General features: G+C 41.3%; 1 protein-coding gene across 1 annotated transcript in view; it reads right to left on the bottom strand.

Annotated features, from left to right (window-relative positions):
• Window positions 1-615: 615 nt before the first annotated feature.
• Window positions 616-17,354, bottom strand: part of LOC108902266 (aminopeptidase N) — a 33,560-nt gene continuing 16,821 nt past the window's right edge. Inside the window, exons 19-23 of the mRNA XM_018704038.2 lie at window positions 16,300-16,410; window positions 8,902-9,069; window positions 3,742-3,882; window positions 2,016-2,097; window positions 616-1,929 (exon numbers count right to left, since the gene is read on the bottom strand). Coding sequence (XP_018559554.1) covers window positions 1,774-1,929; window positions 2,016-2,097; window positions 3,742-3,882; window positions 8,902-9,069; window positions 16,300-16,410 — 658 coding nt within the window. The 3' untranslated portion in view covers window positions 616-1,773. The remainder of the gene's footprint in view (window positions 1,930-2,015; window positions 2,098-3,741; window positions 3,883-8,901; window positions 9,070-16,299; window positions 16,411-17,354) is intronic.

Raw genomic sequence — 17,354 nt, 5'->3', positions numbered from 1 at the left:
CGCTGCAAAAAATGTTCAATTAATATATGTCAATATTTTTTTCAGTTTCACTGCACTAAATCTTTTGACCAACTTCAGTCCTGATCATAACTATTACATGTATTTCTTAGATAATCTTGACCCTTTAATGCCATTTTTGGAATATTAACCCAGAGGACAGCAGGACAGCAGTCAGAGCTCTCTCTTCATTTGTGCTGAAGAAATGACTAACCAAGCAAGCTGTATGCACTTATAAGTTTGCAGCAACAGCACCTGAGTAAACATGCTGTACTGGAAACCAAAACGTAATGTATATGCACTAGTATCAGAGCACTTCTTTAATCTTTGACCTTTTGACTTTGATTGATCTCTCTTTTTTTCTTTTTTTCTTTTTACAAGTACTGTAGTGTGTATGGGGGTTGTATTGGTGTTTGTGTGTATGTGTGTGTGTGTGTGGTGGGGTGGGGGGTAGGGGGTGAAAATGTGGTCTGTGGGCATAAGAAAGATAGAGAGAGAGACAGGGATGTTCAAAATATGATGAGCACTGAAGAAATGATGAAAAGATGAAACTTTCTGTTTCCCTGTACACACACACATATACCACAATTTACCATCAATACCAACACACCCAGACCATTTTAGTTGCAATCATGTATTCTGTTACCAAGCAATAGTCAGAAATACAACAGAAAAAGGCCTCAGTGAAACAGCATATAATGGAGCCCTCAACCAAAATGACATCATATAATGGATAATTGAAAAAAGCCAAAAGCTTAGATTGAAAAGGTAGTCATGTGTAAAACACTGTTTTATGCTAAAATTAGAGTAGGATAAAAAATGTATCTAATAATGGGAGTCAATGGTGCAAAAAATGTCCAGAGGGTAAAAGGTGGAACTTTTCCTTCTACACAGTGTGTTATAGCCCTATTATTAGATCGAAGGTTGAATTTTAAATTTTGATAGAAAAACTGAAATCCTTGCCACTAACAGGGGCAAAATTATTGAGTAGTTTCAACTGAAAAAAAAAAAAAATGTACAGAGGGACTCACAAGGTTAATCATAAACACAATAGCACATTCACCAAGTGGTCAACAGAGTTTAACCATCAGGAACAAAACTACAGAACACTGCACTGGCTGATGTGTGTTTGTATTTCTGTGACTATGATGCCATCTCTATTGTTATATTATATTACAGAGATATATAATTTACTCTCTGACAGTTTAGGATAGTTTAGATTTATAAGAATGTGGATTTTATTTAGTCTCAAAGCACTGTTCTAAAATCAGTTAGCAGCAAGTGTCTGTCAACATCATGACGGTTATAGTGGTGGTGATGGTGAAGAGGGGGGTCTGAAAGAATGGTAGATGATGAGTGCAATGATATTCAAAGAGTCCAAAGACATGCAGGTTATGCAGTTTGACTCTAAATTGTCTGTAGGTGTGAATGTGAGTGTGAATGGTTGTTTGTCTCTATGTCTTATCTACACTTGCCTCGCCTCTGAGTTGTGCTATTGAGTTTGTGGTTTGAGTTCTTGACACATACATATTGTACTGTATTGTACTTAGCAGGTACAGAAGGTCAAAGCTGACCCAGGACTGTTCATAACAGATACAATTTATAGGACTAGCTTTATGACATATAACTGTTACTATAGAAATGAAGATGCTCAACTGTACTCTCCATTTTGTCTTCCCTGTTTAATTCCTGTGAACTCTCTGGTTTCTCTTCATCAGTAGCTCCAAGTTTCTGACATTTTTCTTGGGAGATCAGTCACAGCTCGCAGCTCGCTCTCTATGCCTGAATCTGACTGTTGAACCAGTCCAGGATCTCTTGTTTGTTCTGGTGCAGCCATTTGATGTTAGCTTTAGTCCTCTCCACTGCCTGCTTCACAGCCAATGTGGCAGAGCCAAATCCGACTGCACTGTTCTCCTCCACAAACTCCTCCAGCTGGCAGTGGAAACATGGGGAAACAGTTCAGACAGCAGTTTGACATTTGTAAGGTAATCAGGACTTAGTAATGAGATGTAGTTCACCTGCTGTAGCTCAGCCTCTGTGGAGAACCGTGCTGTGACCTCACTGATCATAGAGGCAAAGGAGAAAGAGCCCACACCATATCTGGAAAAAAACAAACAAACAAAAAAACAAAAACAAAAACCAAGAACTGACCCTGATTCTGATTTAAAGAGCAGCTTATACTTTAGCCTGAACAAGGTTAGGGTTACCTAACCACCTTCACACATTCATAAACACTGGCTTAACACTGGGAAAACTAAAGGGATGATCAAAAATGCTGTGAGAGTGGAAGATGGTTAAAAACTACATTTCTTGGCAATACAATCTCTGCTGAACTTAAAAATAATGTTTTATTTGTGGGAAAATAATGTTTACAAAATAACAATGTCTGTCTCATCAGAGATTTTACAGGAGGCTGTAAAATATGAAATCTGGAGTTTCATGAGATGCTGTGCCGTGGTTTAACACAGTTAACATCAGTTTCCACATCAGTTGTGGAAACTGTGTTTTCTTTGTCACAGTTCAGTTTGGTAGTTTGACTGATGCATTTAATGCATTAGAGAAAATAACACCATGAATGGCCTGTTTATGGTCATGTCACAGCATTTCAATTGGATTTAAGTCCGGGCTTTGACTAGCCCACTCCAAAACCTTCATTTTGTATTTTTTTTTTTTTTTTGAGAACAGAACTGAACTTGCGGATCATTGTCCTTCTGCGTAACCCAAGTGCGCTTGGGCTTAAGGTCACAAACTGATGGCCGGACATTCTCTTTTAGGATTTTCTTGGTAGAGAGCAGAATTCATGGTTCCATCAATTACGGGAAGTCATCCAGTTCCTGAAGCAGCAAAGCAGCCCCAGACCATCACACTACCACCACCATGTTCGACTGTCAGTATGATGTTCTTTTTCAAAATGCTGTGTCAGTTTTATGCCAGGTGTAACGGTTGCACACCTTCCAAAAAGTTCCACTTTTGTCTCATCAGTCCACAGAATATTTTCCCAAAAGTCATGGGGATCATCAAGATGTTTTTTGGAAAATGTGAGACGGGCCTTTGTGTTCTTTTTGGTCAGCAGTGGTTTTCGCCTTGAAACTCTCCCATGAATGCCATTTTTGCCCAGTTTCTTCCTTATTGTTCAATCATGAACACTGACCTTAACTGAGGCAAGTGAGGTCTGCAGCGTTTTAGATGTTGCTCTTGGTTCTTTTGTGACCTCCTGGATGAGTCCCAAAGCCTTAGAGATGGCTTTGTAACCCTTTCCAGACTGACAGATGTCAGTGACTTTGTTTCTCATCTGTTCTTGAATTCCTTTAGATAGGGGCATGATGTGTTGCTTTTTGAGATGGTTTAGCCTACTTTATGTTGTCAGACAGGTTCTATTTAAGTGATTTCTTGATTCTACAGGTCTGGCGTGGGTGTGTCTGGCTAGTGAAATTGAACTCAGCTTTCCAAAAAAATGTGGTTAATCACAGTTAAATCATGATTTAACAAGGGGAGCAATTACTTTTTCACACAGGGCCAGGTTGCTTTGGATGAAATGAAATCACCACTTAAAAACTGCTTTTTGTATTTACTCAGGTTATCTTTGTCTGATATTAAAATTTGAGTGTGACAAATGTGCAAAAAAATAAGTATTTGTAAGGGGGGAAATACTTTTTCACAGTACTGTAAGCTCACTTCTTTTCTCCACACATGCAGATTTTAGTCATTTTCAAACCTGCACTTAGTCCTGAGTGTAATACTCACTGTGTGAACATGTACTCCCACTGTTTCCTGACAAAGTCCCATGCCAGACTGTGTCCCACTCTGTTGCTGGCGACTGATGTGATGACAGAAGTGGCGTCCTGCTTACGAATCATAGCTGGGTTTAAGGTGTAAGACAGATACCTGTTAGAACAGAAGAGACAGACAATAACTGTTCTTTCTCCATTGGCTCTTACCCATCATCTTTTAAACAGGTAAAAATCTGTCATTGGCAGAAAAAAAACTAATAAGATTAAATGTAAAAATAGCTGCCAAAATTTGCATTAATTTTAAGCTAACATTTATTCTCCATGTACATTCATATCACATACAGTATTTTAACAGCACTGTAAAGACTTTCTTGTGTAAATCTATGATATCCAGCTGTGCTCTCATCAAGCGCTTTAGTAGGAACACGTGTACACCAGCTTATTCATGCAGCGAGCCAATCAGGAGTGCAATGTACAGTGGTGCTTGAAAGTTTGTGAACCCTTTAGAATTTTCTCTAATTCTTCATATATATGACAAAAAACATCATTGGATTTTCACAATGAAAAGTAGATTAAGAGAATCCAATTAAACAAATTAGACTAAAATATTATGTTTGATCATTTATTTATTGAGCAAAATGACCCAGTATTACACATCTGTAAGTGGCAAAAGTATGTGAACCTCTAGGCTCAGCAGTTAATATGAAGGTGCAAATAGAGTGAGGTGTTTTCAATCAATTAGGTGTGACTGGATGCCCTGTTTTATAGAAAATAAAAAAAAACAAACAAACAAAAAAAACAGGGAACTAGCAAGCTCTGATCTTCACAACACATGCTTATGGAGGTGTATCATGGCACAAATAAAGGAAATTTCTGAGGACCTCAGAAAAAGAGTTGTTATATCTTTCACCCGTTATGTTACTTAATGTAACAATAATGTTCCGGACTATGATGTTACGTTAACTGTTCATTAGCATAGCAGCGTGACTACATGGTGCATGGCTATCACAATAACATCCTTAGGTGAAAAGGTTATCCAGCATACATTGGGGATTCTCCACTACGGATTGCATAGTAACCCAAAATACACAACATCTCCTCCCCTCTTACAATGGATGTACTGCAGGAACAAGTGAATGACTTTTCAAATTCTTATGTCTTCACTGTAAAACAACATTAACAATATCAATAACATTTCCCCTTCTCTTTTAACTGTATACTGTTATAACAACAACTTATATAACTTATAACTTCTTTTATTTTATTTTATTTTTTTAACTCTTGTGCTAACCTGGGAGTGAGGGTAGACTACCTCAGCTCCCCATGACCCATGGGGATTATTCTAATTTAGACGAACAGGAGGCCGCCTCTCTCTGGTGGGGTATTGGCGGTCTATAGGAACATCAGTCTCTGTGGTCTCTAATGAAGAGTCTACTTCTGGTGTTGATGTAACATAAGATGTCTCAGTCTCTTTTCCAGTTACATCCGCAACTGGAACTGCTGTCTCTGATGTGGTTGAGTTGAACTGAACATGTGCTGGTAGGTAAACTGATGAGTTGAGGTGTGCATCCTTGGGATATCTCAGAGACAGTCCTTGAGACACAGGTGAGATCTGTAAGAGTTGATCCACGTATCTTCTCCAAACACTATTGGCAGTTTGAACTGTATATGAGACTGGTCCAGTTTGTGCAATAACGGTTGCAGAAACCCACTTGGGTTCACCTCTGTAGTTCCTGGCCAGCACAGATTCTCCTGGGCTGAAAACTCTGTCCTTGGCCTGATGTTCTCTGTACACAATTTGTTTCTCCTGTTGTTTTTGCACAGTATCTTTCACTACTGAAGTTTTCAAAAGATCAAAGGTCGTGTGCAGCTCTCTATTAAACATCAGGCTGGCGGGAGATGTCTTTGTGGTTGCATGTGGACTGTTGCAGTAGTTTAGCAAAATTTATGCAGTCTCTGATACGGTGTTCATGATTTTGGATTCCCGCAAAGTCAATGTGCACACGGTGCCATGGATCCTGTGGGAACTCCCAGGGATGGAGAGGAGCCAGTGGCGGATTGTTTCTGACCTTGTGACAAGATGAACAGCTTTTAGCTATCTCTTCAATCTGTTTGTCCATGTTAGGCACCAAAAGTAACTTCTTGCTATTTCCTTCATTCTCACAATTCCACTGTGTCCGCATGAAGCTGCTGTAACACTTTTGTTTGGAGTGACAGGGGACTAATGACTCTCCTCCCCCACAGCAAACATCCTGACCGAACAGAAAGATCTGCCCGCTTTCCAAGGAAGGGCTTCATGTTTGCATCATCACCTGCAAGATTACCTTTAAAGTCCAAGACTGCAGACAATACTGGGTCATTTCTGGTTGCCTTTTTCACGTGTACAGTTGAAACAGGTGCTGTTTCTACTTCCCTGAAGCAGAAAATGTTGACAGTGTTTGAGGCAGGTTTTGTGACAGGAAGTGGTAATCTGGATAAACCATCTACATTACAATGAGAGTTTGACTTGCGATATGTCATATGAATGTCCTGACAACAGCAATGCCCACCTCTGTAGTTGTGACGCAGCAAGAGATGGTATTCCAGTGTAGGGTCCAAGGATGATCGTGAGAGGTCGGTGGTCAGTTAGGAGTGTAAACTTCCTACTGTACAAATACTGATGAAACTTCCTGACACCAAATACAATGCTCAAGGCCTCACATTCCAGTTGAGCATAATTAGTCTCTGCCTTGTTTAATGTTCTTGATGCAAAAGCAATCAGTTTTTCCTTGCCGTCTGGCAGTATGTAGGAAAGCACTGCCCTCACACCAAGGAGAGGCATCACAGGCAAGCTGAATTGGGAGCAATGGGTTGAAGTGAGTGAGAACTTTTTCCATGCTTCCTCTTTGTGAAGCAGGTTATGCAGTGGCTTCAGGAGTGACGCTAAGTTGGGTATAAAAAGTCCATAATAGTTCAATAGTCCTAAGAAAGACTTTAGCTGACTGACAGTTTGTGGTGGGGGTGCATCCACAATTGGTGTGATTTTTGATGGTGCAGTGTGCAGTCCTTTAGCATCAGTCACATGACCTAAGTATTCCACGGATGATTGAAAGAACTCACACTTCTGCTTACAGATTCTCAACCCGTATTCTTTCAAGTCTCTGCAGGGTTGTGTCCAAGTTGCGCAGATGTTCTTCATCATCTGCTCCTGTACACAAGATGTCATCCAGGTAACACTATACCCCAGGTAATCCACTCAGGATTTGATCCATAGCTTGCTGAAACAATGTTAGAGCTGATGTAATGCCGAACAGCAGTCTGCAGTTTCTAAAAAATCCCTTATGTGTATTGATTGACAACATTTCACATGACTGTTCTTCTACATGCATTTGCAAGTAAGCTTGGTTGAGATCTATTTTGCTGAACTTTTGTCCCCCACTCAGCCCAGCAAACAAGTCATCAATCACCAGAAGAGGATAATGCTCTGTTGTTAGTACAGGATTTACAGTGACCTTAAAGTCTTCTCCATCCTTTTTGGGAACCGGAATGATGGGCATGACCCACTCACTGGTTGTCTCAGGCACACCATTCTTGACTAGAGTGTTCAAGTCAGCTTCCACCTTCAGTCAAATGGCATATGGCACTGGTCTAGCTTTCATTAAACACTGGTTTGCTACCAGGTTTGGTATGCAGCTTCACTGTGATTTTTTTCATGCTGCCTAACTCTTCACGAAAAAAAAAACTCTTCTGCTTTTCCAGTATAGCCTGCAGCTGAGTGGAACTTTGTGACAGATTCCTTACTTCCTGCCAGTTGAGTCTGCTTGCCTTGAGCCACACACGCTGTCCATGAACTCAGTCTCTCTAGCAAAGAATGGTTATATAAGAAAAAGTTAATGTTTTAGAATGGCCAAGGCAAAGTCCGGACCTGAATCCAATCAAAATGTTGTGGAAGGACCTGAGGTGAGCAGTTCATGTGAGGAAACCCACCAGCATCCCAGAGGTGAAGTTGTTCTGTTCAGAGGAATGGGCTAAAATTTCTCCAAGCTGATCTGCAGGACTGATCAACAGTTACTAGAAACGTTTAGCTGCAATTGTTGCTGCACAAAGGGGTCACACCAGATACTGAAAGGTTCACATACTAATGCCACTCACAGATATGTTATATTGGATCATTTTCCTCAAAAAAACAAATGATCGAGTATACTATTTTTGTCTCATTTGTTTAATTGGGTTGTCCTTACCTACTCTTAGGACGTGTAAAAATCTGATTATATTTTAGATCATAGTTATGAAGACATATAGAAAATTCTGAAGAGTTCATAAATTTTCAGGCACCACTGTATAAAATCCTGCAGATCCAGGTCAGGAGCTTCACTTAATGTTCACATCAAACATCAGAATGGAGAAAAATGTGATCTCAGTGACTCTGACTGTAACAGTGGTTTGAGTTTTTCTGAAACTGCTGATCTCCTGGGAATTTCACACACAGCAGTCTCTAGAGTTATTACTCAGAATGGAGCCAAAAACAATTATCAACCAACAACTGCTACGGTCTGCGAACAGCTCGTTTGCAGCTCATCAGAAATACTGACTCTGAGGCCAAATTTGAGTAAATCAGATCACATCAGTTCCATTCTTACATCTTTGCACTCAGCTCCTTGTGAGTTTGAGAGCTGATTTTAAGATTTTGCTTATATCACTCAAGGCTTTACATGGTCCAGTTTCAAGTTATATGTTTTTTTTGTGTGTTACTCATGGTTTTACTGTTTTATTCAGAATTATGTTTAAATTCCTCATGTAACTTTATGTTGAAAAGAAATATGTATATTCATATAATAAAGTCAAATTATAAATATGACAAAGATAACACAGGCTTGTATCATTATTGTGGGATTGGGAGCTTCTCTAATTTACTGTAATTTCCGGACTATTGAGTGCACCTGACTGTAAGCCGCACCCACTAAATTTAAAAAGAAAAAAAAAAAGTACATATACAGGCTGCACTTGTCTATAAGCCACAGGTGTCTAAATGTTTTTGCAGCATAAAGCTCGTTAGCCTGTAAAAATCTATAAATTAGCATCATTGTTTAAGCCGCAAGTTTCAAAGTGTGTGAAAAAAGTAATGGCTTATAGTCCGGAAATTACGGTATATATTACATCACTACATTACCTTAGCAGATGGAACTATACACACCTTTCCAGCAGTGTTTTGTTTTTGGTACAGGCCAGTGCAGACATGAGTTTGCTGGCCTCGCTGGCAACTGAAGAACCCTGGAACTGCCACCAGCCAAACTCCCACTCTGCCTCACCGCCTGCCGCCATGGCACTGCAGTAAACTGCTGACCGCAAGTTGGGATCAATCCTGATGAGAGTTGCAATGACATGAAAACATTCTTTTTCAACATACAGTAAATGTGGATCTTTTTTGTGCCTCCTGAGACTGTGAAATGAATCAATCCAGGCTGTTTTTTGTTTGTTTTTTTAAACTACTCTTTGCGAGTATGTCTTCCACAGCTTCACCCAAGACTAGAGAACAACCTTGCGAAGGCACATTTTTTTCTCTTGCAAGTGCTGGACTCACTACCATCATGTTGCTAAGCACTGGAGCTGCTTGTCTTCACTGAACAGCACAATTTTGCTACATCAACAAAAATGTGCAGCCATCTGTAATTTGTAATAAAAACTGGCACGTTGTACAGTATGTAGGTATGTAATGCATGTATCACTACTAAAATAACCCAGGAGACATGTCTACATAGTGTTATGGTACCAAGCTAAACTAGGCCTGACAACATAACTAATCCCTCCTTCTAAGGCTTAACAAAGGCCTGCCTCTCCCTACGTGTTGTACAGACGTGAACGTGTTGGCCTGTTCTTACCTGGGTGAGTGTATGACTTTCCTAACCGCTTGTGTGTTTGGACCCACCCAGTGGCGGTTCATGTTCCTCAGGGATGGTGGGATCGACACAGTCGTACCTTTCAAAGTCTGCCCTGGTTCCAGTGGCCAGCCTGTTCTCCGATCCAGGATGTTCACTTTTATTTGAGTGTGAATAATTGAAAAGTGGTAGTGAATGTCTGTTTCAGTCCTTGCTCCTCTTGTGGCATCTGCCTCTTCCCGGTGGCATCTTTCCAAACACACTTTTTTCACCTGCCACCAATCTAGTTTGATGAGCCCCAAAACAACACACCCCTCCTCACGTGTGTATCAGCAGGTCCCTACCACTTAACCCAAACCACACCTACAGACCCCAGAGAAAGACTGAATCATAACATCCCTCCCCCATTAAAAAATAAAACACCCTCCAAAATAAATAAATCAGTAAATAGGTGACAGCCACACTATCACTTACTGGATTAATATTTCCCACACCACTATATAGACAACTTATGAAACCAACTTTATTTACAAGTAGATTTCTCTACACAATTCAGCAGCACCTGACACACCAATAGAGCCACCAAAATTGATTCTTCCTCTTGGAAAGAAAACACTACACGAGTGTGCAAAACTAAATCACCAACTGAGAGGTGGCTACTCAAGTAGGCTTCCCACTGGCATACGAGGAAGAGCATCAGCCAAGACGTTATCCTTCCCAGCCACATGCTGTACAACCAAGCTATACAGCTGCAACTCCAATACTCACCGAAACACCCTCTGAGGTTTTGAACTGAAAGATTGTGACAGATTGTGATCCGTATATACTATGACCTCTTGCCCTGAGTGAGACACGTACACCTCAAAGTGCTTGATGTCCAAAACAAGATCCAGAGTTTCCTGCTCAACAGTTGAATAAGCTTTCTGATGTTTATTCAGCTTTTTTGAGTAGTAAGCAACTGGTCTATCTAGTCCGGCTGCATCTGCTTGCAAGAGCACTGCTCCTACACCGATGTCACATGCATCCACTGCAAGTTTGAATGGTGTGTCAAAATTGGGTGCTAGCAACACAGGCTCACATGCCTGACATCCTTCTTGAGGAGGTTTGTTAGTAACTCAGTAACTGCAGCATAGTTTGGAACAAATTGCCTTTAAAAACCACAGATATCTTCTATCTTTGCATGCCTAGGCATCACCTTTCCCTGACCCACATGATGTCTGAGGTGGGTAACCTGCCCTTTTCCAAATTCACATTTTTGGTTTACAACAAACCCTGCCTCTAACAACCTCTCAAAGAGCAGTCGCAGCAAGCTTATGTTGCTGCCTGCCTTCTTAGCCTGACCACTAGGTTTATCACGTCATGAGTCCTCATGAATGATAAGGACATAATTATCAGCTGCTTCAGCAGTGGTTCAATCCCCAGCTAGTGGTTCCCCAGATAGTGGTTTGATCCCCAGCTTCTCCAGTCTGTGCTGAAGTATCCTTGGGCAAGATACTCAACCCTACATTTCCCCCAATGTGTGCATGGGTGTGCATGTGTTAGAGCGCTTTGTAGAATAGAGCAAGTGCTGTCTGAATGTGTGTGTGAATGGGTGAATGTGACACGCAGTGTAAAGTGCTTTGAGTGGTTGATACGACTAGAAAAGTGTTATATATGTACAAGTCCATTTACCATTTATTGTCCTCTTTAGATTTGAAGTGTACCAAAATTCACAACATCTGCTCTGGCTACTTAGCCTCCTCTGAAGCCTCTAATGCCAGATGCTCCATCAGTTTCTATAGCTTAGCCTTGTCAAGTTTAGCCAACCATGTGCAAATTACATAAGCCTCAAGGAACTCATCTTGCTCAAATTCTGCCATTTTAACATTGAATGCTTGGAACACCTGGGGGTGATATACCAAAGCACAGACGGCTATAGGTGAAGAAAAGTCACCCAAAATACAACATAACAATACAATACAACAAAAATGCTAATTAGCCACAACGCAAACAAATATACATCCAAACAGGATCTTCACACAAATGCACTAATACTACATGCCGATCAGCACAGCCAAATTACACCCAAAAGTCAAGTCTGAAGATACTGTATTTAGGGATGCTCCGATACCACTTTTTTCTAAACGATACAATACCGATACTTGGATCTGAGTACTTGTCGATACCGAGTACCGATATGAGTACTTATTAATGCCATTACACTTAGATTCATGTAGATTTACTTGAAAACATGTTTTATTTCAAATCATCAAATTATCAAATATTGTTTCATTCTCTGGCTGTAAGAAATTGCTGTGACTGACATTTGAACATTCCATTATATATGGTACTGCCACACATTTTACTCAAAGAGAAGCACTGTTAAAGTACTGTTATTGACATTTTAGCATTCAACTGCATATTTTTTATTTTCAAGGCAGGAGTAGACTAAGGCAGAATGTTTAAAATGTCCATCTATTTTCTTGCCACAGTATCAGCCACGCTCCTCTGTGCTAAAAGCCCCTTATTAACAGCCATCTGGAGGGTGTGTGCGACACACGGCAGGCTCGGGAGTCCAGTGTTGCTCATGGCTTTGATAATGTTTTTCGCATTATCATGTAGCATAACATGAACAGAACTTTTAGGGACCCCCCAAGTCTGAAGCATGTTATCAAACACACCTTCAATGGCTTGGCTGGTGTGCGAATCCCTAAACTGTTTTGCATGCAGGACGACTCTTCGCGGAGTAAAATCCTCATCAATGTGCTGTGCAGTTAAACTGATGAGGGACACTGGGCTAAGGCTGCTCGTCCAAATATCAGTATGCTGAGAAGACATCTAAATCCCATATTATCAACAACTGACAACGGCTGCAAAGTTGTTGCTGTTTGCCATTATTAGCAAACGCTTTGAACTCGGCGTTGTGTTGGTTTTTTAGATGTTTTATCAGAGCATAATTTGCAGTCCGCTTTACTTTAGTCACCATCATCCACTTTGAAATACCTCCACGCCGCCGACATTGCTCGTCACGTCACGCTGCCGTAAAGTGGTATTGGGCTGTGGTATCGGAACACTTTTACGAGTACAGGGTATCGGACCCGATACCCGATACTGGTATCCGTGTTGGTGCATCCCTAACTGTATTGCCTGTCAACGCCAGCTCATGAGGCTTCAAGCACACAATAGGCTGCTGTCAAAGTACAGCGCCATGGCAAATCGCATGTTACAGAGAAATACCACACTGCTGCCAGACACTGGCAAACAGATCAACATGCACAGCAAGGTGAGACAACAACAAGCAAAATGCACACAAGTGGGCGGGGGATGTGCAAGCAAGCAGTGTTCAACAGGCTCTTGCACCCCGTGCTCGTTGGGGGACCCGCAGCAGTGGGGTCCCCGCAGGTCATACAACGTGGTTCTGCGACTGCGTGACCGCTGGACACAGAATGAATGAGTCAGAAGTCCCTTACTGCCCCCATCAGGTGGCGCTATGACTATACCTGAATATTGGCATGCAGATGTGTTCAGGCCATGACACTTAGCAAACATGTCAAGTTTGGGGTAGATTGAACAGTGCATGCGGGACTTACAACAACTTCCTGTTTAACAGCGAAGAATCGAAATTCGCCATGGCGACACAGCAAGGGCATCCCATGCAGACTCTCAGTCACCATTATAATCTTAATGATTGTCTGACCACATTTGAGGTGAATCAGATCAACCCACTTGGATGAAACACACTATTTCCTGTAGCCAATAGGTGGTGCTATGATTATACCTGAATATTGGCATGTAGATGTTTACAGGCCATGATAGCTAGAAAATGTGAAGTTTGGGGTCGATAGGACAGTGCATACAGGAATTACAACAACTTCCTGTTTAACGGTGAAGCATTGAAAATTGCCATGGCGACACAGCACAGGTGTCCCATGAAGACTCACAGTTTTCACAATTCAGCACCATTATAATCTTAATGCTTCTCTGACCACATTTGAGGTGAATCAGCTCAACCTACTTAGATAAAACACATCATTTCCTGTTTCCAGTAGGTGGTGCTATGATTTTATCTGTATATTTGAATGTAGATGTGTTCAGGACAGGTCTGTTGTCAAACCTGTAAAATTCAGATCAGACAAAGTATGCATGAGTTACATCAGATTCCTTAGTGGCGAAGCATCGAAATTCACCACGGCACCACAGACACACCCTTTAGCGGAACATCAAAATTTTCACAATAAGCCATCATGAAGTCCTTAAGGCTTTCCTGACCAAGTCTAAAGTGGATCACATCAAAGTCTAAAAGCATTTCATTTCCTGTGCCCAGTAGGTGGCGCTATAATTTTTTGTAAATATTGACATGTGGGTGTGTTCATGTTGGGACCCTTATCACTGCTGTGAAATTTGGGGGTGAGTGAACAAAGCATGGCTGAGTTACAGCAACTTACACACAACTCGAGACTTTTTAGTGTGTCTCAGCATGTTACATCATGCCTCCTGAATTTCGTGGAGCCATTTTATGGTGCCAATGAACAAGACTATCAGATGTCAATTTTCACCAGGTCTGATGCGTGTGCAAAGTTTTGTGAGTTTTTGAGCATGTTTAGGCCCTCAAAAATGTGATTTTAGCATCACAAGAATAATTCTTACAATTACAATACGGCCTTCGCGCAAACTGCTTGGTCCCTAATAATAATAGTTATTCATATTGCACTGAATAACAGGCCATTTTCTGATCATCATGAACTACTGGATTTACAACATGAGAATGGGTTTGACACTGGAATTGATTTGCACTTCCGTTACAGCATTGCGTAGATAACTGATCATATTGTTTCACAGATGGGAAAAAATACCCTGCCAAAAAATCCAAGCCATAGAGGGTAAAATTTCTATTCTCATTGACAAATTGACTAGCCTGGGATCTACAACCACACAAATTGTGTACCTCAAATATCAAACAGACAAGAACTGTGATCCACATTTCATGTTTCTTGATTGATTGAACTTCTGAACTCTTCTGATACTACAGTACCTGTTGAAATGCCTCGAATCACATGGCTTTGATGACGCATACTTGAGGAAGCATTTCGTTGCGTTTGCAAGTGATGGTGCAAGCGTGGGGGGAAGATTTGGCATAGCAAAACAACTGTCAGAGCAATATCCCAATATTTTGACTTGGTATTGCCTAAGTCATTGGCTAGAGCTTGCAGTGGGTGACGCTGTGTTGGACATCAGTGGTGTAAACCACTTTGACAGTCAATCACCCCAAAACCAAAGAGAGCTGAGAGTATGCTGTCGAATTGCAACAGCAAGTGGGAAAAATTGGCTGTATATTAAATAAGAGATGGGTGGCTAGCTTCTTTTACACAGTGTCTACTGTTTGGCATAATTTTGAATCATTATGTGCTCATTTTACCTTTGCAAAAACAGATTAGAAACAATCGGTCTCTGATAGGAACCTGTATGAAGGTCTTTTAAAGCGACTGATTCCAAAGCAATTCATTTTAGACTTGGCATTTATGCCAGTGCCACGGCAAACTGATCAACCATAGCATTCGGTTCATTGATGGAATGGGAGAACGACCCAGATTATGTGTGAATCTAGGTCTATGATATGTGGTTTTGAGAAAGAAGCAATGCAGCACACATTATAATTGTTGCTGGTGGTGTTGATTTTTGCAATTGATTAGTTATAGTTTCCCATCCTTACCTGGCAAGCTTTTAAGCCTTTTGTATGAGCGTGTGTGTGGTATTCCTTTGGACAATGCCATAAAAACAGTGTCCTCCCCACTCAAAAAATCCCCACTACACCACTGCACACAGTGATAGAACACTGAGCAAAATGCACAATGCACAAACACACACGGGTAGCTTAGCCTTACTGAGCTAACAGCATACAATCACCTTGATTGTTGAGACCTCAACCTAAGCACACACCACAACGGAATAAAACATGCGAACAATACTTGCAGATGCCAGACGAGTCCCCAATTTGTTACAGTGCTAAGCTAACCTAGCCTCGATGACATAATCCCTCCTTCTAAGACTAGCCCAACACCTAACAACACCCAACACTTGGCCATACGTGTTGTAGAGATGTGAACATGTTGGCCTGTTCTTACCTGGGTGATCAAGTGTATGACTTTCCTAACTGGAGGGGGTTGTGTGTTCAGACTCACCCAGTATGGTGTTCGTGTTCCCCAGGGATGGCAGAGTTGTATGTATCAGTAGGTCCCTACAACTTAACCCAAACCACACCTACAGACTGAATCATAACAATAGCAAATGAAGGTATTGTCTAGTTGGAGTACCATTGCTAATTTGACTTGGATTCTGACATACATCCATACATTAAGGCTTCTAGACCTCAAATGTGAGCAAATATCTACTGCTAAACTATCTAAATATCTAAGTGACACTACTGGTTGGAGGCAGCTCAGTCATTTGTATCATCATGGTTTTCTTGCATTGCCAAGGTGTATTGTTCTCTAGCACAATGTTATCTCATCAAGTCACTGATACCAAACATTTTAGCTCAGAGCCACTGATGACTTTGACGTGAGGATAAAACTTCATGAGCTTACCAATCAGACTGGCCTAGGTTATGAACATCATAGCATATTTGCATTTTCTAGGAGATCTCTGACAGAGAATATGAACCTGGCATAATTATTATAATTGGCATAGTATGTGCCATTTAAAAATCAACAGTCAAATGATATATAAAATAGACCAACAGATTTTCTTGAGGGCTGTCCATCCATTGTTTGAACCATGTAGTGGTCAAGTCCTGGCATTCTGTTACTCCGGTCCTGCAGGCCATACGGATAGCATTCACCTGGTTATACCTGCAGGAAGTGACAAACATGTTAAAAGGTTAAAGGCTGGTGCATCTACAACACTTGAAAACTCAGGGGATCATCAAATCACTTGGATTCATCCGGTGTGGACCATGAATATCAGTACAAAATATATTTGTATCCATCCACCTAATAACTGTTGAGATATTTCAGTCAGGGAAAAAATGGGGGACCAACCCACTGACCCACAGACCAACTGACTTACATTACCATCCCTAGAGCCACACTGCTAGAATGGTTAAAAGTAGAAAGACAGAGAATCATTGTTTGATTGTCTGTCCAAACTGATTAAGACACAGACAATCTTCACTTGTGTTAAGTTACTTTTCACACACAATACGAGGGTGTGGTCTTGTCTGTCCTTCCTGAAATCCATGATGAGTTTTTTTGTTTTCTGGACATTAAGTGTCAGGTTGTTTGCTGAGCACCAGAGGGACAGTTTCTCTACCTCAGCCCTATATACCATCTCATCTCCATCAGAGATGAGCCCAACCGCGGTGGTATCATCTGCATACTTGATGGTGGGTTGGCGTGCAGTCATAGGTATACAGGGCATACAGTAGGGGGCTCAGCACGCAGCCCTGAGGGGAGCCAGTGCTGAGTGTGAGTGTTGAGAAGAGGTGGGGGCCGAGTCTGACAGATTGTAGGTGGTGTGTGAGGAAGTGTTTAATCCAGATGCAGATGGGGAGGGGGATCTGTCGTTGCAGCAGTTTGGTGATTAAAATGTCTGGAATGATTGTGTTGAACGCTGAGCTGTAATTCACAAAAAGCATCCTCACATAGCTCTTTCGGTTTTCGAGATGACTTTCGAGGAAGTGTTTGCTGGTGTGTGGTGGACTCAAAGCGGGCAAAGAAGTTGTTAAGCTCCTCTGCCAGTGTACTGCTGCTGCTGTTGCTGGAGGATGTGGGGCTCTGGCCTCTGTAATTGGTTA

Source organism: Lates calcarifer, linkage group LG10, assembly GCF_001640805.2.
Source record: "Lates calcarifer isolate ASB-BC8 linkage group LG10, TLL_Latcal_v3, whole genome shotgun sequence".
Lineage (NCBI taxonomy): Eukaryota > Metazoa > Chordata > Actinopteri > Centropomidae > Lates > Lates calcarifer.
The sequence above is the reverse complement of the archived record's forward strand: the minus strand, read 5'-3'. Positions and strand labels throughout refer to the sequence as shown.